We start from the raw sequence: 22,101 nt of genomic DNA on the forward strand, positions 1-22,101 counted from the left end.
ACGGCCACGGAGCGACGCCTTCCCCTGAGGGAAGCGCAACCACCCGCCGCCCGCCCGCGCCGGCTGAGGGCAACGCGGCACGGGCGGCGCCTGCAGCCCCTACCTGCGGCCCCGGCGGTGTCTCTGCTGGGGCGCTCGCAGCGCCGGGCGGGAGAGCTCGCCGGGCCCGCGCCTCCCGGGCCGCTCGGCCGCCGGCTCCTCCGCGGGCATTTCCGCCGCCAGAGGAGGCGCCGCCGCTTCACTTCCGGGTCCGGCCGGGCCCGCTCCTGCGCCATCGCCGCCGAGCGGGAGAGACGGCGACGCGGCCGCCGCGATCCAACGTGGGGTCGGGGCCGTGGTGAAAAGAACGAGGCGCGGTCTCTTCGGAGCTCCCCGCCGAGCCCCCCGGGTTCCCCCCGCGGGAGAGACGCCAACCGCTCCCGCCGCCTCCCTCCCGCGGCCTAAAATGGGAAAGAGCCGCACACAAAATGGCGCCGGGAGGCTGACGGCCGCGCATGCGCGCCGCGTGCCCCGGGCCGCCGCCGCCGCAGGACGTGGTCCCCGCCTCCCGCCGCCCCCCTCCCTCCCGCTCGTCCCCGCCCCACCGCGTCTCCAAGAGACGGCCCGCACCAATCAGAGCCCGCCGTTGTTCTTCCGGTCCTTCGGTCTCGACCAATCGCCGCGCGCGGAGCTACATCCGGATCCAGCTCTTACCAATCAGCCGCGGGAGACGCTGACTTCACTTCAACCTCCACCAATCGGCTTGCGTTCCAGGGTAGCGCCAATCAAAAGTCTCCGTGGCCCTACCTGCGTCGACGTCTGGCCAATGCCCTCTGCCAGCTTCCCTGTGACCAATGGGGGTGCTGTCCGCGGCGCCCAATCCGGGCGGGGCAGAGCCCCCGGGGCGTCAGGAGGGGGCCAATGGGAGTTCAAGCAGGACAGATTCTGCTCAACAGCTTGTTATTGGGCTGGTGATTCGGTGCGAGTCCGGGCTGGAGGGGGTGGAGCGGGGCCGCGCTCAGCAGCCGCCGCCGCTCGCGGGGCTGTCGTCGTCTCGGAGGGGCCGCGGCGCTGGGAGCGCGGCGGGGCCGGGCCGGGCCGGGCGGCGCGGAGCTGCCCACTTCGCGACGAGTTTCCAGGTAGGAGGCGGCGAGGGCGGCGGGCGCCTCGGCAGCCGCAACTCCGCCGCTCGTCCCGGGGGAGGAGGGCGCGGAGCGGCGCCGGGAGCTCCCCCGTTCCCCACCCCCCCTTGGAGCAGCGTGCCCATCCACCCTCTGAGGGAGCGGGGACGGGAACTCCCTTCCCCGCCGAACTCCTCCCCGCAGTTCCCTCTGTCCGCGGGGCTGCCCCGGCGCTTGGCCGCCCTCCACCCTCAGCCCCCTGCGCGGCGCAGCGCCGGCCCGGCCCCGCTCCACCGCCCCCTGCCCCGGCCGGGGCTGCCGGGCTGCGGGAGGCGGGGGGCCGGGAGCCAGAAGTCCGCCCGGCCGGCGGGGAGGGGGGCGGGGAGGAGGGGCTCGGCGGCGCGTCCCTCCGCGGGCCGCAGAAAGTTGCGAGGGCCGGGGAGGGGCGGGGAAGGCGGCGGCGGCGGCTCCCGCCGATCCCCCCGGGCGAGGAGCTGCCCGTGCGGGGAGCGGGGGGTTCTCCCCGTCACGGGCTTGAGAACGCGCCTCCCGGCCCCTCCGCCCCGAGGCGAGGAGCGGGAGCAATGGCGACGTGACACACCGAGGGGCCGCCGGGCGGGAAGCGGCGGGAGGCGGCGGCGGCTCCGCTCCCTCCGCGGCCCCGGCGGGGCTGGGACGAGCGGCGGGTCCCACCCGCCCGCGCTGGGCTCCCCTCACACCCCCGCGCCGGAGGGGCCGAACCTTCAGTGCTCCCCCCACTTCTTTTGCAGCGTTTTCCCGTGTGCTGGCGGGGAGGAGAAGTCTCGGAGCTGGAATCCCTCAAATAACCTCTAAAGATGAAGGTAGGGTAACCCCGGAGCGGGGAGCGGCTCCTTCATAACTCCCCCCCCCCCCCCCCCCCCTGCCTCGGTAGCTGCTCTGGCGTTTTCATTTTTAATCGCACGTCTCGGCTGAGCAACAGTAGGATAACGCTGGCCCGGGTTTCGGTGCACGCTGCAAATCCTGTTTCTGCTCTCCAGCTGAGGTGTGGGTGAGCGAAGCTCTTCTAAGTCTGAAAATTCACAAACGTCTCCGAGTTGTTGTCCTTTGGGCCACTGTCTTTAAATGCTTCCTGTATCGGCAGCTGCTATTGCAAGTTTGCAAAACCACAGCTTTTGTCCCGCCTTAGCTGCTGCCGGGTTATTTTTTTCAGTACAAAGGCTTAACAATTGCAGTATAATTCACAAAAGAGAGAAAAACTTCTTTTTTTTTTGCTTTCAGTTGAAGAAATAATAACAATTTAAAGAAAGACCCACAGGAAAACAGTTATTTAATACTCCGTGCCGATTTCCTGTCTTGATAGACGTTTTCAACGTAGTAATTTTTTCCTTGTTCATCAGTTGCTACGAGCAGAGTAAAGTGAAATGTTCGGTAATAAAGTTCAGATTAAGGAAAACATGATGAAAAATATTTCTCTCTCTTAAAATACATAAGCAATTAAGCCTTGATAAGGGCATTTTGGGAAAGAAAAGTACTAGTTAACAGCTGCTTGAAAGATTACAACAGATTTCTCTAGAGGTCTCCTTTTAGTCAGCAGGAAAAAAAAATCCCTTATGTAGAACGTTATAGACTTAATTGTAAGTATTACGATGAGAGTCTTGAATGTTTTAAATAACTCGTGTCATTGAGTTGCTTATAGCTGAAAAAAGTAGAACGATTGTTTTATTGCCTTTTTGCAGCTTCTGTATACTACGTAGGAATTGCTTGAATTGATGGTCACTACTATATGTTATTCCCTTTTTTATAAGGAGGTGTTCTAAATATCACTTTAATACCCCGAAAGGTATTTCTGGGAGAGTAATTATGCTGAAAAAATTGGGGGGGGGGGCAACATCACTGATATAACAAAACTTCCTGTAACTTGTTTGTTGTTTTGGTTTTGTTTTTTTCTCTTAAAGAACAGTGTGATTGCAATTCCATGTACATTGTTTATCAGTTAAAAGTCAATAGCTTTAAAAGTTAAGATGCAGAATTAAATAAATAACGATGTAGCTATAAAAATAAATAAGAAGAACTAAACTTTATTCTTACTTTTTTGTTGTTTCTTACCAGGCAGCGGATGAGCCTGCCTACCTGACAGTGGGAACTGATGTCAGTGCCAAGTACCGTGGTGCCTTCTGTGAGGCAAAGATTAAGACAGTGAAGAGGCTTGTGAAAGTCAAGGTAGTGCTGCGCTTGTTGCTGATTTTATTAAAGGATTGTGTTGAAAGGACTGTCAGGGGAGATCCAAGTCTTGAAGATTAGGAAATGTTCATCACTGTATGAATTTTAAGGAACACTTGAGTGCTGTTTTTTGTAATTTGGTGTTGGATTTGGGGGGAATTTGTTTCCTTGTTTTGCTCTTTTTGGGGGAATCTTGTTTTTTCGTTCTTGAGGAGGATGCTGGAACAAGAATGATTTTTTCCAATTACCTATTCTTGCTACTTCTTTCCTGATCGTGGTTGTCTTCCGTTTGTTAATGCATCAGTTTCACAGCAATCAGTTTTGATGTCACAAATAGAGGATTATGGCTTTACATGAGTAATGAGGAATAAGAGCAACCTCTTCAGAAGCAAAAGTTCCATCTCATCCCAGCTGACATTCTCGGGTTTTTAGCTTGAAACTTAAGAGGCAGAGCCAAGAAAAAAATCAACAGAAGATCAAAAAAAGGTGGCAATAATTAGTTTCTTAGACTGGATAACTTTTGTTAAGTTTTGGGCATCTTGCTGCTGCTTCTAAACCAACGTGCTGTGGCCGTAGCTGAGTTTCTACACACATGTAGTACTGGCACATAGTAGTAATTCACTTTTACAGGTCTTACGCCAAAACAACCAAAAAAGAAAGTCTTTATTTTGGTGTTGCAGTAAATGCTGCTATAAGGGAAAAAAAAAAGAATAAAACGTAGTTAAATGAAAGTTAAGGATTCAAAGTAAATATAGAAATTGTTCTTCTGCTGTGTTTTGTCAGAATCTTCCCACTTCCTCCTTTCTTGTCTGCTGTCCAAGATATGTAAATAAGGCATTAGTGACCCAAAAACCCCTAACAAACAGAGATGAAAGCTGCTTTTTATAGCTACGCATCTAAGTTTTTGTGTGCTTTAATGCTTAGATCAAGTAGAACAAGCCTCTTCAGTTACATATAGAGATCATATCACTTTCTCAGAGTGCTTTTCATGATTAGAAAAAAAGAACAATTCAGATCTTGGAGTCTTTTCCCCTGTTTCTAATGAGTACTTGTAGAAATTTGTGATGTTCTTTGAAAAGTGTGTTAATGAGAAGCTCTGTAGGAAGCAGCATGCTGCCCTTTCTTGTCTGACATCCTTGATTTTGTATCCGTATGTTTGGTCTGATAGAGTATTTAGTCTGTTAATAGGTGTGAGTTTCTTTTTCTCTTAAGAATCTTATGCTTTATTGCTCCAGGATAAGATTTGGAAGTATATGAAACCGCCGTGTACTTGGTGGAAATTCCTGTCACTGTATCTCAGTTATACTATAACAATTGAAGTTTTAACAAGCTGAGCCTGATATTGTAATTAAGAGCGTTAGGCACACCCTGGTGTGCTTGCCAAGAGTGCAAAGAGTCCGAAAAGTCCAGGTGTCTTTTCCTGAGTAGCAGGACAACCTGTATTCACCTCAATACCAATATAAAATCTTAAATAAAAATTGCATAAGCTGCATTATTAGCCTGAATGGGGGTTAATACCAGCTGTATTTTAACATGCCACTAGTGTTGTATTTGTAAATATGGCTACATGTAGATTATGGTTGGGGGAGCTGGAAAACTGGACGTCTTTATAGGTGGAAAAGAAGCTCCTGGAGCTTTATATTCCTGAAAATAAATAGGAATTTTGGACTTTTTTATTAAAACACTACAGGTGTTTTTGCTATAAGAAATGACAGTAAAACAGTTGATGATGTTGACATCTAAATATTCATCTTTTATGTTTCTAAACTGAATCTCTGCAAACTTGGGACTGAAATTGCAGCGGCTTACATTCAGTCCATCTCATCAGTGTTACCTTCGCAAAAAGGATTTTAAAGGGAGAAGCAGGGTTTACTTTGCTGTCACTGATCCTTATTTTCGTAACACTTGCAGTGGTTCACATCTTTACCGTATAAACTTGATCTAGTTAGCAGAAATGGTGGTATTGTGGTCAGTTTGTTAATTTTTCAAGACATATTTAATGAAGGGAGCTTTTGATTTGGTTGTAGTTTAGTACTCAATGTGGTGTTAATAAAGTGCCAAATAGAGGGAGAGAAAAAGTCTGTTTAAACTGCTGGTCTGGAAGCCTAATTCCAGGTATGCCCTGGATTCCATCAGTATCCAAACTCGCATCGAAACGTATTTTTCTTTGCCTCAGAATGGCTGATGCTTGATTTGCCCCATTCTTTAATTATGACATTTAAGATTAAATATTAAGTGTGATACTTGGGGCTTCCCGTCAGTAAAACCATCCACGCCAAATGCTTTGTTTTCAATAATGTTTGCGTCCATTTGATTGATTGAACATCTTATTTTCCAGATTATGAGCATTATTATAAATACAGTTTCATATGCTTTTTGTATACTATTAATAAGAAGATATATATGATAAAGTTTATGAATATCTTTCAGGTGGTCCTGAAAGGGGATAACTCAACTCAGTTAGTACAAGATGACCAAGTCAAAGGACCTCTAAGAGTATGTATATTGCATGCTTTTTTCTTTTTCTAACCACATACTTGATTTGCAAAATTCTAAATTTTGGTCATATTTAGGTGAGTATGTGTTCAACAGAATTTAAATCAACAGGAGGTTGCTCATTGCTTTAGATCAGATCAGTTCTGATGAGCTAGTCTTAACTCTTGTAGCTTTTAGAAGCTATTTATACTTCTCCATGTAGTATATGCAGTTTTGCACACACAGCGATTTTTCTATCTTCTTTTAAGATGCAAAGCTTCTTGTACATAATGAGATGTTGAAACTTCTTATAAGTAATGGAAAACTTGGTTAAAACAGTTGATGTATTTTATATAAGAATATGTATTGATTTGTATTCTTGTGATACATAACAGTTGTCAGCTAAAATACATAGCTGCATTATAAAACATTGATTGTAAATAGAGGTCTTTGGGGTTTATAGGGTTTTTTTGTATTTGTCTTTCCACTGTAGCTGCTGCAAGAACACCAGTGCACGTTGTTGGCTGCTACTGAAATTCTGATCTAGCTGACAGTATAAGAGTGTTTAAAGTATAAGAAATAGTAGTCATTCCATACACGTCGGTGATAAAGCAATAATCGCTTTGATTGAATATTTGAATATTTATTCCCAGTTAGCCTTCTGTTATTTCTTGTGATGATGCAAATCACTCTTAAATTAGATATTCTGAGTTTCTTACTGCTTTACTGTCTACTCGCAGTTCGGCCTTCATGCTTAAGGACTTTTGTTCTTAGCGGCTAAGTAACTAAATTTTGCGAAGTATCATTCAGCTAAAATGAGTCTTTAAAAATAAAAGCAGCTTGCTGAAAGAATTAATGTCTGCATGTCGTCTTCTCCTTTATGTGAGTTTGGGACTGCATGTAACCTTGAGATATTCCTTTTTGCAGGTTGGTGCAATGGTTGAAACCAAAATGCCCGATGGATCCTTTCAAGAAGCCGTTATCAGCAAGTTGACAGATGCTAGTTGGTATACTGTAGGTGAGTAGCCACATGTCATGTACAGTCTCTAATCTTTGAACAATATATTTCTAATTATAGATAATTATGTAACAAATTATATCCCATGTTTTAAGATCTGAGATTTTTGGAGGGGACTTTTTAAAGTCTTCCAGGTATTGTTTCCTTTTCCATTTATAATAGGCTAATAATTATATGATGTTCAGGAGGACTGTTGCAAAGGGAATTGCAGGGCTGAACAATCAAGTTTTATTTGGCACAACGTATGTTCACTGCTGTCAGTCTTGCTCACTGGAATTCAGAATAATTTGTGCCCATTTTAAGACGTAAACCTCGTAATTGCACTTGTAGCTGAAAACCTATGGCACATAGTGAATGACTGAAGTGCAAACCTTCTTTCCCTGCGTGTAATCTTGTACACAAGAAAAAAATCAGTCGTACAGCTCTGCATTCTGAAATCATTCCTCTGTTTTGTGTAGAGTTGAGGGTCGTGTTTTGTATGAAACAATATAAAAGAAGGGTTTATTTTTTTTAAGAAAAGAATTGGTCCGTCACACCTTAAAAATAAAAGGGGGACATTCACTTACAATGTTTGCTTTAAAATAATTTTCAAATAGTTATATCTAAAGTGAAATAGAAATACTTTGCTTTTCATATTAGAGGCTCATTTGCGTTTCGGTTATTGAAATAGAGACCTCAGAATGTAGGGTCAGCAAAATTTGAAGGTTGAACAATAATTAATTACACGATACGTTAATTTATTTTGAATAATTAGAAATGCTGCTTCTGATCTCCAGATTTTTCTGAAACAGCCTTAACAGCAGAATTACAAAACTCAACAACATTCAAGTAATACTAGATAAAAACCCACAGTATTTGAATGGTAGAGCTTTACAAGCGCCCATCCTTTTTGCGCAACTTTCTTACAGCAGTGGAGCGTTACATTCACTAATAGTAGCATGAAGGGAACGTGCTCCTCTTAATTGTCCTGTACATGCTACTCTTCAGCATTGCTTTTGAGATTAGCACTTGTACATTTAAATTGTTTCTTACTAGCTGCCTTGTATACTGGATGTATTCGGCTTTACTTCATATTCCTCCATGCTCTCTTGTGCAGTCCTCTAATACATAAAGTGTCAATTATTTTGATTCGTTAACTTTTTTTTTAAGATATAAATAAGATATTTTCAGTAATACAACACTTCCATTGCAGTACGTGAGATTATGTCATCTTTGGTGGGATCAGGATAAGGCTCTCGCTACAGATAATTTGGAAAGATTTATCCCTTATTATTATTGTTGTTATTGTGTCCTTAAAATATGACAGTCGACTTACCAGTTGGCAAAGCTCACTGCTCTTTACATTTTTCTTCAGGATCATAACCTTGCTGTAAAGTGGTAGATTTAGCTGTAATATTGTGGTGTATGTCAGGTCGGGGAGGAAGGGCAGGATCGTTTTGGAGTGCAGAAGACTTAAAATCTCCTTGATTTAGTAGTATGATGTGATCTATTGAATGAAGAGCACTGGACCTTCAACTTTGCTTTCTATTGACTTAGAGGTTCACTGTTGTGATACAGAAGAGATGAGAAACAGTCTTGCACTAATAACTTCATGGCTTATGAACTGGCCTTTCCGTTTTAAAACTCTTCCTTATAAGTAGCATTTTTAGCCAATTCTGTTTGAATTTGGACCAGAAGGTTTACATCAGTAAACCAACCCTACAGTGACTAAAAACCACTTTAACCTATTACTTGATGAACATGTTTGTCTTCTTACGTTTGACAGGTGAACTTTAAATCCCCTGTTTTGGGGGTGAGTTTTGTCCTTTTTCTCTGTTTCTTTTTGTGCAATACACTTCCATTTGATGAGCAGGTAATTTGAATGGTGAACACATGCTCTACCCTTAATTAGTGTGTTGTTATTTAGATTTAACAGGTTGTTGAACTCTTCCCCAATAATGGAAAAAATAAATCATGCATACCGTGATTTTTACTTCATATATTTATTAAAGTGCAGTTCCTCAGAAACTTGAATCAGGGGATTAATTTGTTATTGTAATTTTCTTTCCCCCCAAATATTTTTTGACAGGTGGAATAGGGAAAACAAACTCCTATGTTTTCCATGTGCAAATGTATAAAAACTGCTAGGATTTTGTAAAAAAAAATTGGAGCTGGAGGAATGTGTGGGATTAGATAATTTTATAGGAGATTAACATGCAGTAATGTAGAGTGGCATGTAGAGTAGATATAATGACTATGAAAATACAATTATAAGACATTGGAATTGTCTTTAGTTCTTATTAATGATTCTGTGAGTTGTATGTGGTGGTGTGTTAATTGATGTTAAAAGCACAGGTGACATTGACTAAAGTAAGGAGATCATGAAGCTTGTGTCTTAAGAGATGGTTCTTTTAAAACTGGGGCAATGCTCCAGCTTGAGTACAGAAACAGAGGTGTTAAAAATAAGCCTTATATTTTGCCTGTTGCGTCCATTCTATCTTTGTAGAAAGTTTTGGGTAGATAGTAGGTGTCTGTTTATGTTGCTGTGAAGCAAAGAGTTGAATTGGTTCCTTTTGAATTGATGGTCGGCCGTGCTGCTTGGTGATCTTATTGACTGATTCAGTCAAAGCTGAATGCTTGAGAGGGAAGTGGATTAAACAACTGTCAGGTTTGTAGAATGTCTTCCTGAATGTGGTCAAGCTTGAGATGGAAAGCACAAGGGAAGGCCTGTGTTTTGGTAGTTCTATGCTTTCCCTGTACAATTTATTTTCTGTTTTAGTAACATCTCGTTCTCAGTGATCTAAAAGTAGACTGATAAGGAAACGAGTAATATATACAGATAAATGTTTTCAAAGTATTAACTACAAAAATCTAAAAAATTCACCAAAACAAACCATATGCCTGTCTACTGACAAGTGATGATGTTCGCTGTTGCAAATCAGGTTCTCTATTTCAGATAGATCCCTAAAGAAGAAACAAAGTTGGAACAACTTTGCTTTGTTCAATAAGGTGAACTAGTTGAAACGCTATGTTGAATGTGTTCTAGTAGGCTGCTTTGCCACCAACATAACAAAAAGCCACGATGATGACCGGTTAGTCTATTATAACAGTATCTCCTGTCTATTAGTGGTGTTCATGTACCTAAAATAAATAAGGATTTATTTTTATCGTAGCTACCATGGAATCACTTTTTCACCTATTTATATGTAAAAATAATGTTTCTGTAGTCGTATTGAAATATTCAGCTGTGATTTGGAGATATTTTTGAAATTACCTTTGAAATTCAGCTTTTCAGTGTAAGCAGGTGAAGAAACAAAAGCTCTTCGGAGCAAAAGTTTAACCACGTCTGGAAAATGCCATTGGACAAGTCAGCTCTCCCATCTGCTCAATTGCATCTGAAGTGGGATGACAGTAATAGCAGTTGAAGTTCTTTGGATAGCACATGGCTCGGTTGGATGTTGAACTTAATTTACAAATTTTTCAGGTGCTGCGTTGATACTTCTGAAGTGCCGAAGATGTTGTGAGGTGATAATTGCAGAGCATTAGAATGGTCTATCAGATCTGCTTTCAGCTGAGCCGTGTTTGAATTACAGCTTACTTAGCGTTCCATCCAGCTGATTCTCTGTTAACTTGTAAAATGCTTCAGGTAATACTGAATTAATGTCTGAAATGACTTAAAAAGCCAGAACAAAACCCAGACCACACCTTACAAAGTGCATAGTTGTATTTTCCCTTTTTAACATTCTTTGGAATCTTACAAGCATTACCAGAATTTGGGAAAACAGAAATCCTTACATATATGTACTTTAATGAAACACTTTGGTATCGCTTCTATACAGAATGAGAAGCAATATAATGTCTATATGAAAGCAAGAAACAGTAGTTCAATTGAGAAAGCATCTGAAGAGCTGCTGTTAGAGTGGCCTTTTCTTATTGCCCCATCAAAACAAAAGTGTCATCTCTCTCTTGACAAAACTCAGGTCAATAATCTGTTTGTGCTTAGATCTCTCATTAGGTGTATATAATCTAAGCATATCTACAGCTTCAAACAGAAGGAAAAAAACCCATATCAAATACATTGAGCCTTGTATTTTACTAGACAAAATCATGGCAAAGTTTTTCTAGAGAGAAAGAGAAAACGTGTTAAGTTTCAGTATTTTTTCACCTGAAGTGAGTAGGAAACAGGGAGGAAAGAACTAAAACAAAACAGTGAGAGACATTTGTAGTTTCTAGCAGACCTTGATGTCAAGAGTAGGGCTTTGTATACTGTTTAGAGTGAAAGGGAGCGTGAATCTTTATTTTTTTGAGAATGATGGCTTTAAGGCTTCATCTAGTACTTCAGTGTAAGAGGAGACATGTCTTCTTGTTTTAAAAGTTATCGTGAAATGGCTGAATATTTTAACATAAATAGTAAAGCATTAATTTTCTCACTCTTCCCACCGTCACACGAGTCTGCAAAGCCATCGGAGTTTTTCCTTCTTGGCTCTTGTACGACGTTGTGCATCCACACGGCCCAGCTTTGCCTGTGCTGAAAGCCAGACACCACTTTCTGAGACACCTCTGAGCCCCGTAGCTCTGCTGGTGCTGCTCCTCACTTGGTGCTAACATCCTCCCCATGGAGTTGCTGTGACAGTTTGCAGGGGACGCTGAGAGAAGTTGGATACCTGAGCGCTCATATTGTGCAAGGGAAGTTCTGGGTACTCTGCTCGAGTTGTTTTGGAAGTTAAGCGTAGTCTCAGCCACCAGTTGCATCACGCTGGGGTGCAGCGTTTAGGAGCGCAGGTGACAGAAACAAAAGGTATTTGAGTATTTGGTTAGTCCTCTCTCATGTTGCATGGGTTTTTGAAATTCCAGTTCATAATGCTGAGAATGTTTATCAGAAAAAGAACCGACAGTTCACGTCCTGGGCCTTTCAGGAGCAAGGTTGCTAACAGGACCTATTTATAGACACATTTTCCTATTTTAATACAGTTTTTCTCTTCTGATGCCGTGTGGAGATACTGTGCTAACAGGAAACACTGACTTGGTTCCGGCTCCACTACCACTGTGAGCTCCTGACACGTCCTATTCCTGCATGAAGGGTGACAAAAGCCATCAGTGCCACCGCAGTCACTTGATTTCGTCCATGCCAGGGGCTTGTCCGTTTGTCTTTTTATAACTTCAACAGCACACGGTTTGTAGTATGCACAAGGCAGTAGTCACGTTTGTGTGGCTGGTTCGACCAGTTCCTCCCAACATCCTGTTGAGTTCTACATCCCAGAAGCATCGCTTCATCACCTGGCAGCGCGTGTATCATCCAGGAATCTGAAACCACAAGTGCAGCAGGGGAACTGCCCAGTTGTCCCCACTTTGCTGGTCTTCTCTACCACCCTGATCCACCATAAATTTCTTTACATCTTCAAAATATTGCTTGGGTGGATTTTGAGGAAACCCTGTATTTGCCTGGAGTCCTTCCATATAATATAATTGTTTAAGTGTACCTGTGGCACATAGAAACTGTGCAATAGGTGTGTTGGTTGCTTTCTGGAGAATCCAGAAAAAAAAGAATAGCGCCACATTTTGTACTTAGGTGTTTTTAGGCAACATTGCAGTTAGAGGAGCGAATGTGATGGTGAAAAAGTATATTAACTGAACCTTATTACAGACCAACGAGATGGAGCCTTGGCTTATAAAACCACCTTTGTGAAAACGTGGACTGAGTGTTAAAAAAATGTGTTCAAATGGTACTGTAGGGAAGGAGGTGGAATTTTTTCTCTAATCTCTTTATACATAACAATAGTCAGATTACTGTAACATCTCAGAAGAAGCAGTTTCAGACCGTAGGTTTTTGTGAGGTGATAGTTTTCTGTGAATAGACGCAAAGGTCGCACTTCTGTGTTGCCAGTGATATTTCATATACATTTCTGTACAGGAACTAAAGCTCATTTAAAAGGATTTGTTTTTTAATTGAGTTCTGTAGTCTCTCCAGTAGCACAGTACACTGCGGTATCTTGCTCTCAAACCCTCCTACAGTGATGAATCAGTACTTAGTACAGTCCTTGTGTACAAGGTCATTCAACAAGTATTGCTTTACTCTTGGTTCTTTCTATGTTGTTGCCACAGCTGAAAAACAAAAATCTGCAAAACTTGCACACGTTCATCGAGACATTCATAGGTAGCATCTCTGATAGCTCCCAAATCACTACTTTGTGAGGCAGATAGTGAAAATAATTAAGTGTGCATAGTGACGCTGGAGCAGTTTTTAGTTCTCGGTATGTACTTACATTGTTTTGGTAGACTTAAGAGTTTCTGAATGGGATGGGGAATGAGATAAAAATGTGTTACTTGCTGTGCAGTGTAGAAACTCTCCTCCTTTGGGCAGCAGCAGTAACAGAACTTGTTGGATTTGAAGTTAGCAAGCAGATGCGGCCTTGATGGTTGTTTTCCCTATTCACTTGTCTATTACAGAACTGCCTTGTTCTGCTAACACTGATTGCTCTGTGTATAAGTAATATCCTAACTATTATGAGGATGTTACTGCTAGTGTGTTGGCTGTTTGTTTGTTTTATTTTTAATCTTAGGCATATTTCTAAACAAGATGTAGTTAAACAGATCTGCAGTATTTTGTGGCAAGCTTCACAGTTCCTAAAAATTATTTTGATTAGTGGACTTGTGAATATTTCTTATATAAATAAATGAGAACCAATGTCAAGACAATTTTTGTGAGGACAGGGTTAGTATTGTTTTTGTTAATGGCATGTACAGACCTGCTGTAGACCAGGAATGGAAGATACCTGCTCATCAGTAGTGAGTCGAAAGTTGTGCTGTTTAATGCACCTTTGAGCTACTCAACTTCTAATTGAGGTTTGTTTTTCCAAAGTTTTGGGAAGTATTGCATTGATTCCCATTGGGAAGTTTTATTTTTGTCACATCTTTGGCTTGCCTGTGCTTCCACAAGCAGGGAAAAAGAAATCAGTTGTGTTTCTTTCCCATTATTATCAATAAGGTTGGGATACAGCGAAATTCTGAAAATTTCCATTTTATTTCAGCTGTTTAAATAGGCTCTGTGTGGAGCATATTGAACTCCATTCTTGGGGCTAGAACAAGCATAACAGAGACTGTTTCTCCAGGTTGTGCTGCTTAGTCATCTTTTCTCCCTTCTGTCAGTGTTCATTATGGAGCAACATATTTGGAAGAAAGGCCTCTGGCCAGCAGAAAGGTTGATTTTCGTTGTCATTCCAACTCTTTTATGTTGACTTTTAAATACTAGTATATAGATTGCTGGCTAGTGTGTATCATATTCTCTTTGCAGAAGTATTTACTGAAGTACGCCCTCGTTCCCCAATATGTACGTGCCTGCTAGAAAATTAGGCAATGGTAGCACTTAAAGGGCTTCTGCTTTTTCCTACTTTGTTCCTATGGAAGGACAGGATTGTAAGTTCTTCTTCTAAAATAAGTATTGTGCTATTATAAGCACAGATGACTGTATTATATGTGTGTGGGGAGATATCTCTCTGTGTTCCGTTCCTGTTTCCTTCCCTCTTAACACAGCTGATAGTGTTCGGTAAACGCTTTCTTATAGCACACAGCCTCTAGAATTTCTGCTGTTGGAGAGTTTGGAGTTGTAACCATAATGTATTTAAGGAAGAACTAAGTAATTGATGCAAGTCATTCAGCAGCAATTTGACAGTTTTTAATTAGTCTGTAGTACTAGGCATTTAAAGCAGAGTTAAGCAGTCTTGCTTCTGGATGAGGTTAAAAAGAGGAATGAATTTGCAGCTTAGAGCATATTCTAAAAGTGTGCTAAGTTCTTCTGACGTGACTCCTGTCATAGTATCAAAGTATCACAGAGCTAAAAAAGTGCCCTGCTGCTTATGTTTATGAAATCCTTAATATATGATACTGTACATTGAAAAGGCGTTCTCGTAAAGCCTTTAGGATCAGCATTAAAAAGTCATGCATAGGATGACAGTAATGTGAATGGGACTTTTTGTGAAGTAGTTTCTTAAAAGTGAGATGGAAGCCATAAGGGCTGCTTAGTTTAAAGAAGGTGTATGTTTCTAAAGGTCCTGAGGCTATCGATATGTGTTTCTCATTACCCTTTTAATAAATTACAGACAAGTGTTTTCCCTAGAAGAGAAGTTTAAAGTAGCTACAATTAGGAAATACATTTTGATTAATTTCGGAGACTTCTTACTTGTTACCGCTTTAGTAATTCAAATAATTGATGTTTTCATATGAAAAATGCTGCTCTCTTTCTCCATTGACGCTTTACAAAGTGATCACTAATGTAGCTAAGGAAGTATTTCTTCTTATGCTGCTCTGTTAAACACTTTTTCTGCAAACGTTGTCTTGCGCCAAGTTGTGCAGCAATGCTGTCGGTTGCAGTCGCTGTTGCACATTTCTGTGACATAAATAATTGTGGAATGAGCAATTTCTTACTTATCTAATAACTCTTACGTGGTCAAAGAAAGGTTTGGGTTATCCTTGAAGTGATTAAATGACTCTGAAAGACAAAAAATATTGGCATCTGTTTCTGTCCTGCCTGGTCCTACTTCTGTCCCTACTAGTCCCCATCACGATAGAAATACAACCGCCACTTTTGTGTTAATCATTTTATAAAGGCAAAGTCTTTTTAAGTAATGATAAAGCTATGGTATTGCCTTGTGTATACCACCACTTAATTTTTGTTGTTGAGAATTGTCTTATAATTGTCTAAAAGCATTTTCTGTACTGAGCAGGTGGCGTCTGTAGGGACAACCACACAGACTTGATAGAAATGTCAAGCTTTGTCATTGGTATGTGTATATATGTGTTCACATGTACTTATGTGAGACTCTCAGGAGTTGGTTATGCTGACTCTGTCCATTCTTTTAACCTGAGAAGCGAGAGGGAGAGAAACTTCAGTCCTAGAAGAAAATTACCAAGGTAAAACAGGACACATTGGACTTACTTACTTTGAAGGAGTCGCACACTCTTACTCTCTGCCGTGCGTTTCATTGCCCCAGGCAGGACGCTCACACATGGCTGCTGAACACAGACACTTTGCTACACTTCTATTTAACAGTTATGCCAACTCCTTGTCCTGATGCAGCTCAGGAAGGAGGCCTGAGAATTTTTGCTTCTCCACCTTCCTTTCCTGAGGTTGTGCGATAACTGCATCTCATATAAAATAAAGTATCACTTTGGAAAGAGTGGCTTTCATTTTAGTGATGGGAGAGGGGTTTCAGAGGGGCCTTTGGGGTTATGTTTTTGTTTTCCTTTCTGTAGTCCACCTGTATCACTTTTGGAAGATGTGGAGTGGCTTAGCACTTTTTCCCTGTATGGCAAAGGACAAGCACCTTCTGCAGAACAAGCCACTTTTGTATTTTCAACTAGAGAAAATGGAAATAAAGGGCTCAAAAAAGCTTGTAGGGCTGGTTTTGAGGTGTGTGGTAGATTTGTCTTCGTTCAGGTGTGAAACTGGGAACAGGACTGAAAGCGTGACTGCCCCGCTCCAAAAGCTGCTCGTGCTTCTGTTGTGTCTGGGTCAGAGGGGTGATGAGGAAGACTTAATTATTCAGCATTAATTATTTTTTTCTTCCCTGTTGTTTTGTTCATGGAAGTGAAGGATAAATTCATAAAGTTGGCACTTGACGTTTTTGGAGTGTATAATTGCTTCATATTGTTTGGGAATATCTGATGATGTGACTTTTGAGGTTCTAAGTGTATTTGTTGTAATTGAGGACAGCAGAATATTTCACACACTTCTCAATTCTCATAACTTCCTTACCTGTGCTAGTTTTAAGCAGAGTTTAGTGTGTTTTATTAGTGTATTTTACTTAATACTCAGTATTTATAATAATCTACCTTTTAGAGATGAAAAAATGGCATATTTCATCTGGTTTATGGTTTGCTTGATTTCTTCCTCTACTATACTAGTTTTAATTAAATAGGTAGAGCTTCCAAAATCAGAGATAAATTAGACTGTTATCTATTTATTTACCTATTTGCTGTCAGGTATCCTGTTCTCTTGGCATTTTTAATACAATCACCAACCATTTGTCCCCTAAAATGATTCTTTGTGAAAAATTAGTACTTTGACTTCAGTTCTGAATGTGTTTAGCAGAGGATCATGATGCTGATCTGCTTGTAAATCAGAACGATGAGAAATGGCACACGCTGTAGGGTCCAACTTTTAAAAACAAAACAACCACAAACCAAAAAACCCAGCCAGCCAAACCACCCTAAAACTTAAAAATATACCAATGAAATATTATCAAAGTGTACAGAGAGCTGATGGGTGGCACATTTCAAATGGGTAATGAAACTCAAATTTCAAAGAGATGGCATGAGTAAAACATACGTGTGTGTATATATATGTATGTGTGTGTGTGTATATATATATATATATATATATATATATATTTAAAATAATCTAAACCTATGACAACATGGAACTTCAGAATGATTTTGAGCACTCTGGTTTTTGCAGTGGGCTGATCGATGGGTGCCAGTGCTGAATTAGTGATATGGGGAGGGAAGAGCTCACTCGTCATTTTCCCTGTTAGTTTGGGAAATATTATTAATTAGTGTAGATAATTAGGCATGTAAGTGTCTACCTTTCTTAACATATTAGGTTTGTGGAGGGGGAAAAGTTAGTTGTTTTGTGTGTACGGGTGTTATAACATAAGCCATTAAGATAATTCAGAGATACCACAGCGGTATCTCTGCTCTGAAGATGGGGCAACCTTAAAGCTGATCTTGTTAAGCTTAATTAAATTTGTATTCATGCCTTTTTACATAGTTATTATTGCAGTCTGTGGTTTTCATCTAAGATTGTGACTATTCTATTCAGTTATTTTATGAATGAGTACTTTTCTTGTTGCAACCAATTTGTGCTTTCGCTTACAACACACATATATTTGATATTCATGCTGGCTCAAGAGATTTCCTTTTAATACAAGTTATCATCATGATATCTCTTGAATTTTAAGTTATTGCTGAACAAAGCATGTCTCAAGTGGTTTAAATCTACAGTGGTATTTTGTACTCTGACCCATACAAATGAACTTTTACCCCACTGGAATGCCAGACTGCAGCCACCTGGTATCTGCTCTTTGCAAAGGGCCCGTCTGTGCGGCTCAGACAGTGGGATCTGAATCAGTGCGGGGGAAATAGTCACATTTTCATCTTCTCTTCAAGGAATTTCTTGTGAAAAGGCTTTATTTAAACTGTCTAAGGAGCAGGTCTTTCTCAGGTAAAGCTTGCAATAGCCTTCTAGTCTTCAGCTCTGTATTGATGGCAACTAATGGAACTGAGTTTTAAGAGAGCAGCATGTCTACTAAGTATTCTTTATAAATAGATCGGACTTAGAGTTGCAGGTTTCCAGTACTCCCAGTCTGTTGGCAGCACTGTATTGATAGTGTAGCAAAAACTATCACACACTTGTTTCTCTTTCCATTCATATTGTCTTTTGCTGGGTTTGTTTGTAGCAAGACGATTCAAAGGTGGTATAAGTAAGGAATAAATGGATTTGGTAAAAAGAAAAATTAAAAAACCCAAAAAACTAAAACCAAACAAAACCCTAGGATTGTTAGATAACAGTAACTGATATGGAGCCAGTAGCTGTGGTTTGAAGTGTGGAGTGTATTGTAAAGAAGGATGTCTAAATTAAACTGAGCCTATTGCATCCCAAAGCTTTACTTTGTACTGGCTTGAATCTCTGTGTGAAAATGTTGCCTGTTCTTACGCTGGATCTTGAACACCACTCTTCATTTTGCTTGTGAACTAAAGAAATGTTTAAATGGAGGTCTTACATGTTTTAGATAATATTCTAAATTGTGAGATAAACAGAAAACTCGTTTTGTCAGCTTGGGAAAGAGATCTGATCATCTTGTGCCAATGTGTCTTCTTGGCTTTGTACTAGTTTTTGATGACGGTGATGAAAGGACCTTGAGACGAACTTCATTATGCTTGAAGGGAGAAAGGCACTTTGCAGAAAGTGAGGTAAGACAATGGTAGACATGCAATGAAAACTAACTAGTTAATTTATTATTATTTTTCAATAACCAGAAACTGCAAACTAATTTTGCTTTTCTTTTTTTCCACGCAGACACTTGATCAGCTGCCACTAACCAACCCAGAGCACTTTGGAACTCCAGTTATTGGGAAGAAATCTAATAGAGGGAGAAGATCTTCCCTTCCTGTGTGAGTTTTGATAATGCTTTGTTGTTTTCCATTCCTTCAGTGCCCTTTGCTAAAACCAAAGTTGTACTATTGAAGCTGTAATGCTCTATCACGTGAGTTGTGTACACAGCTTATGGACTTAGATAATTCTGTTAGTGCAGACATGTTCCCATGTTAGTAGTAGTATGAAATGGATGTAGTTTTTTTCCTTAGAGTAGTCTTAAGAATGTTCATAATTCTTTTGTGTAACATGAAGTCGTGCGTCGGAAAATGTAGAATTTTTGACCTTATTCATACTGCACAAAGTAGGAAAAAAGGGGTGATTTAAATTTCTGGGGTAGACACCATTTCTCTTTGTTTAATGTCTATACACAATCAAATCCTGATTCATGCCTCCAATTCCAACATGATGCTGTTATAAATACGACTAGTTGGAAAGAATATCTACAAAATTCCTCTTATAGAAGTGCACTTAATATTTAAGTGTATTTCAGGCAATTTAATCTCTTAAAATTCTAATTTGGGTTTTGAAGCTTTTCAGAACAGGAAGAAACATCTAGTTGGAAGCTTATTTGCTTTCAAATATTAACATCAGACAAAAACTTTAAAATACTGTATGTTTTAATAATTTAGTACTGAAGATGAAAAGGAAGAGGAAAGTAGTGAAGAGGAGGATGAAGATAAAAGGCGTCTCAACGATGAATTGCTTGGCAAGGTTGTGAGTGTGACCTGTAACTCTGAGAAGGCAGACTGGTACCCAGCTTTGGTAAGTTGCTTAAGATGTTGACATTTCTAGTGTCATACTAATAATACCTTTTTCGATATGAGCACCATCTGACTTGTTACCTGTGTTTGTGCAGTGGTTTTCCTTGATAGGATGGTTAAAGTAAGAGAGCAAAGATTAATGTTTATGTGTAAGTTACAGTTTTATAGCTCTTAAGTCTTTCAAAACTGCACATAAAATGATTGTTACGTCCCAATATTTTCTAATGACACGATATGTTAGCAGTTGCACTCCCAGGCAATTTAAGAACAACCAGATGTTTTAATTTTAATAGGAGTAGAATTTTCATCTTATTGTATTTAATGATTGCCTTTTTATTAGGCTTTTGATTTTAATGAAATATTATTCATGCTTGTATTTACATAAATGGACAGTTACTATAGCATTCGAGGTTAGTTGTTATCTTTATTTGGCTGTCAATGTACGATACTGCTCTTCATTACCATAGCTGATAATAAATATATATTAAATAAATTCAAGTACGAGTAGATTTGTACTGTAAAGGTAGACGCTTTGCAGATACATACAGGAAAATTTAGGGATGCTTATTAAAAGCTGCTTTCTTTATTAAACTTTTGGTATTGTCAAACAAGCTGAATACACATCTTCTGGCATCCATCAGAGATGTGTTTGTTAAAAAAAAAATACTTGGAGCATTAAATAGGCAGGTTTTGTTCACTTATTTTTGAGGATTTGAGTTACGTACCTGTATATTCTGTAGTCCTTTGTGAGTCTTCGGGGTTGGCTGCAATGAGCTCAGCTGTTAGAATCTTCTGCCTTAGTTTAACATTTAATTTCCCTGTGTGAATCTGGGATCAAACAGTAACTGGCTACACAGGCCAGTGTTTTCCCTTCCTTAAAGAACTTTGTGGTGAAATGTAGGGTGAAGAGATGACATTGACTTACCCAGCTGTAGTTTAACATGTGAAATGTGGTATAGTTGTATGTGTTCTGATTGTTGTATCGCCCTTTACTAAGGGCAGATTTTAACTTAACATGGTTCTAACTAGGGAACTGAGTTACTAGAGTCTCTGCCTGTTCTGTTCTCTGATGCCTGAGAAACAGGAATATCTTTTCTTGCCTTGTTCTTTGGAGGGTAAAATTCCAACTCCTCTGAATGGGGTGGCACAGCTTCCGCTGAGTCCTGGTAGATCACAGAATGTCAGGGTTTGGAAAGGACCTCAAAAGCTCATCCAGTCCAATCCCCCCATGGAGCAGGAACACCCAGATGAGGTTACACAGGAAGGTGTCCAGGCGGGTTGGAATGTCTGCACAGAAGGAGACTCCACAACCCCCCTGGGCAGCCTGGGCCAGGCTCTGGCACCCTCACTGAGAAGAAGTTTCTTCTCATATTTAAGTGGAACCTTTTGTGTTCCAGTTTGTATCCAGTACCCCTTGTCCTACCATTGGTTGTCACCAAGAAGAGCCTGGCTCCATCCTCCTGACACTCACCCTTCACATATTTATAAACATTAATGAGGTCACCCCTCAGTCTCCTCTTGTCCAGCTCCAGAGCCCCAGCTCCCTCAGCCTTTCCTCACACGGGAGATGCTCCACTCCCTTCAGCATCTTGGTGGCTGCGCTGGACTCTCTCCAGCAGTTCCCTGTCCTGCTGGAACTGAAGGGCCACAACTGGACACAATATTGCAGGTGTGGTCTCCTCAGGGCAGAGCAGAGGGGCAGGAGAACCTCTCTGACCTACTGACCACCCCCCTTCTAATCCACCCCAGGTACCATTGGCCTTCCTGGCCACAAGCACCCAGTGCTGGCTCATGGTCATCCTGCTGTCCGCAGGACCCCCAGGTCCCTTTCCCCTACACTGCTCTCTAATAGGTCATTCCCCAACTTATCCTGGAACCTGCAGTTGATCCAACCCAGGTGTAAGACTCTACATTTGCCCTTGTTATATGTCATTAAATTTTTCCACACCCAACTCTCCAGCCTGTCCAGGTCTCGCTGGATGGCAGCACAGCCTTCTGGATCCAGAAGTTCATCTGCATTTGATGTTTTCTGTCTGTATGTGGTCTAGAGCAACAAGTAAACTTGTTGTATTTATGGTAATACACATAGTACAAATGTATTTTTATCACGTTTTTAAACTTAGATATGATACTGCTGTGGAAGGATGTGCTGGATTCCATGCTGGGTTATATTATCCACACCTCAAAAAAAAATCCTGCTACTTGCCTCTCGGTTTGAATGCCAAAGATCAGAAGCTAATATAAAATAAGTGGGTCTGTGGCTTTTTAAATAGATGCTTTAAACAGGTTTTGTATGAATGAGAGGGAAAGAAAAGCAGAGTGAATGAACAGGATCTTATGGTGTCACCCCAATAGGATCGTTTTGAGTTGACAGATGAAAATGGAAACTTTTCTGGCTTATACATAATAATTAAC

The 22,101-nt window shown here is 41.1% G+C and overlaps 1 protein-coding gene across 4 annotated transcripts in view; it reads left to right on the forward strand.

Moving 5' to 3' along the window:
* The first annotated feature begins 982 nt into the window (after window positions 1-982).
* Window positions 983-22,101, forward strand: part of ARID4A (AT-rich interaction domain 4A) — a 51,905-nt gene continuing 30,786 nt past the window's right edge. For 2 of the 4 annotated variants that reach the window (XM_080346254.1, XM_080346255.1), the window contains exons 1-8: window positions 983-1,118; window positions 1,871-1,942; window positions 3,192-3,302; window positions 5,733-5,798; window positions 6,705-6,795; window positions 18,662-18,741; window positions 18,848-18,942; window positions 19,555-19,687. In XM_080346254.1, coding sequence (XP_080202380.1) covers window positions 1,937-1,942; window positions 3,192-3,302; window positions 5,733-5,798; window positions 6,705-6,795; window positions 18,662-18,741; window positions 18,848-18,942; window positions 19,555-19,687 — 582 coding nt within the window. In that variant the 5' untranslated portion in view covers window positions 983-1,118; window positions 1,871-1,936. Of the gene's footprint in view, window positions 1,119-1,870; window positions 1,943-3,191; window positions 3,303-5,732; window positions 5,799-6,704; window positions 6,796-18,661; window positions 18,742-18,847; window positions 18,943-19,554; window positions 19,688-22,101 lie in introns of those variants that run through there. The other 2 variants (XM_080346257.1, XM_080346256.1) reach the window with 2 other exon arrangements.

The sequence above is a fragment of the Nesoenas mayeri genome, assembly GCF_963082525.1.
Source record: "Nesoenas mayeri genome assembly, chromosome: 5".
In the NCBI taxonomy this organism is placed as follows: domain Eukaryota; kingdom Metazoa; phylum Chordata; class Aves; order Columbiformes; family Columbidae; genus Nesoenas; species Nesoenas mayeri.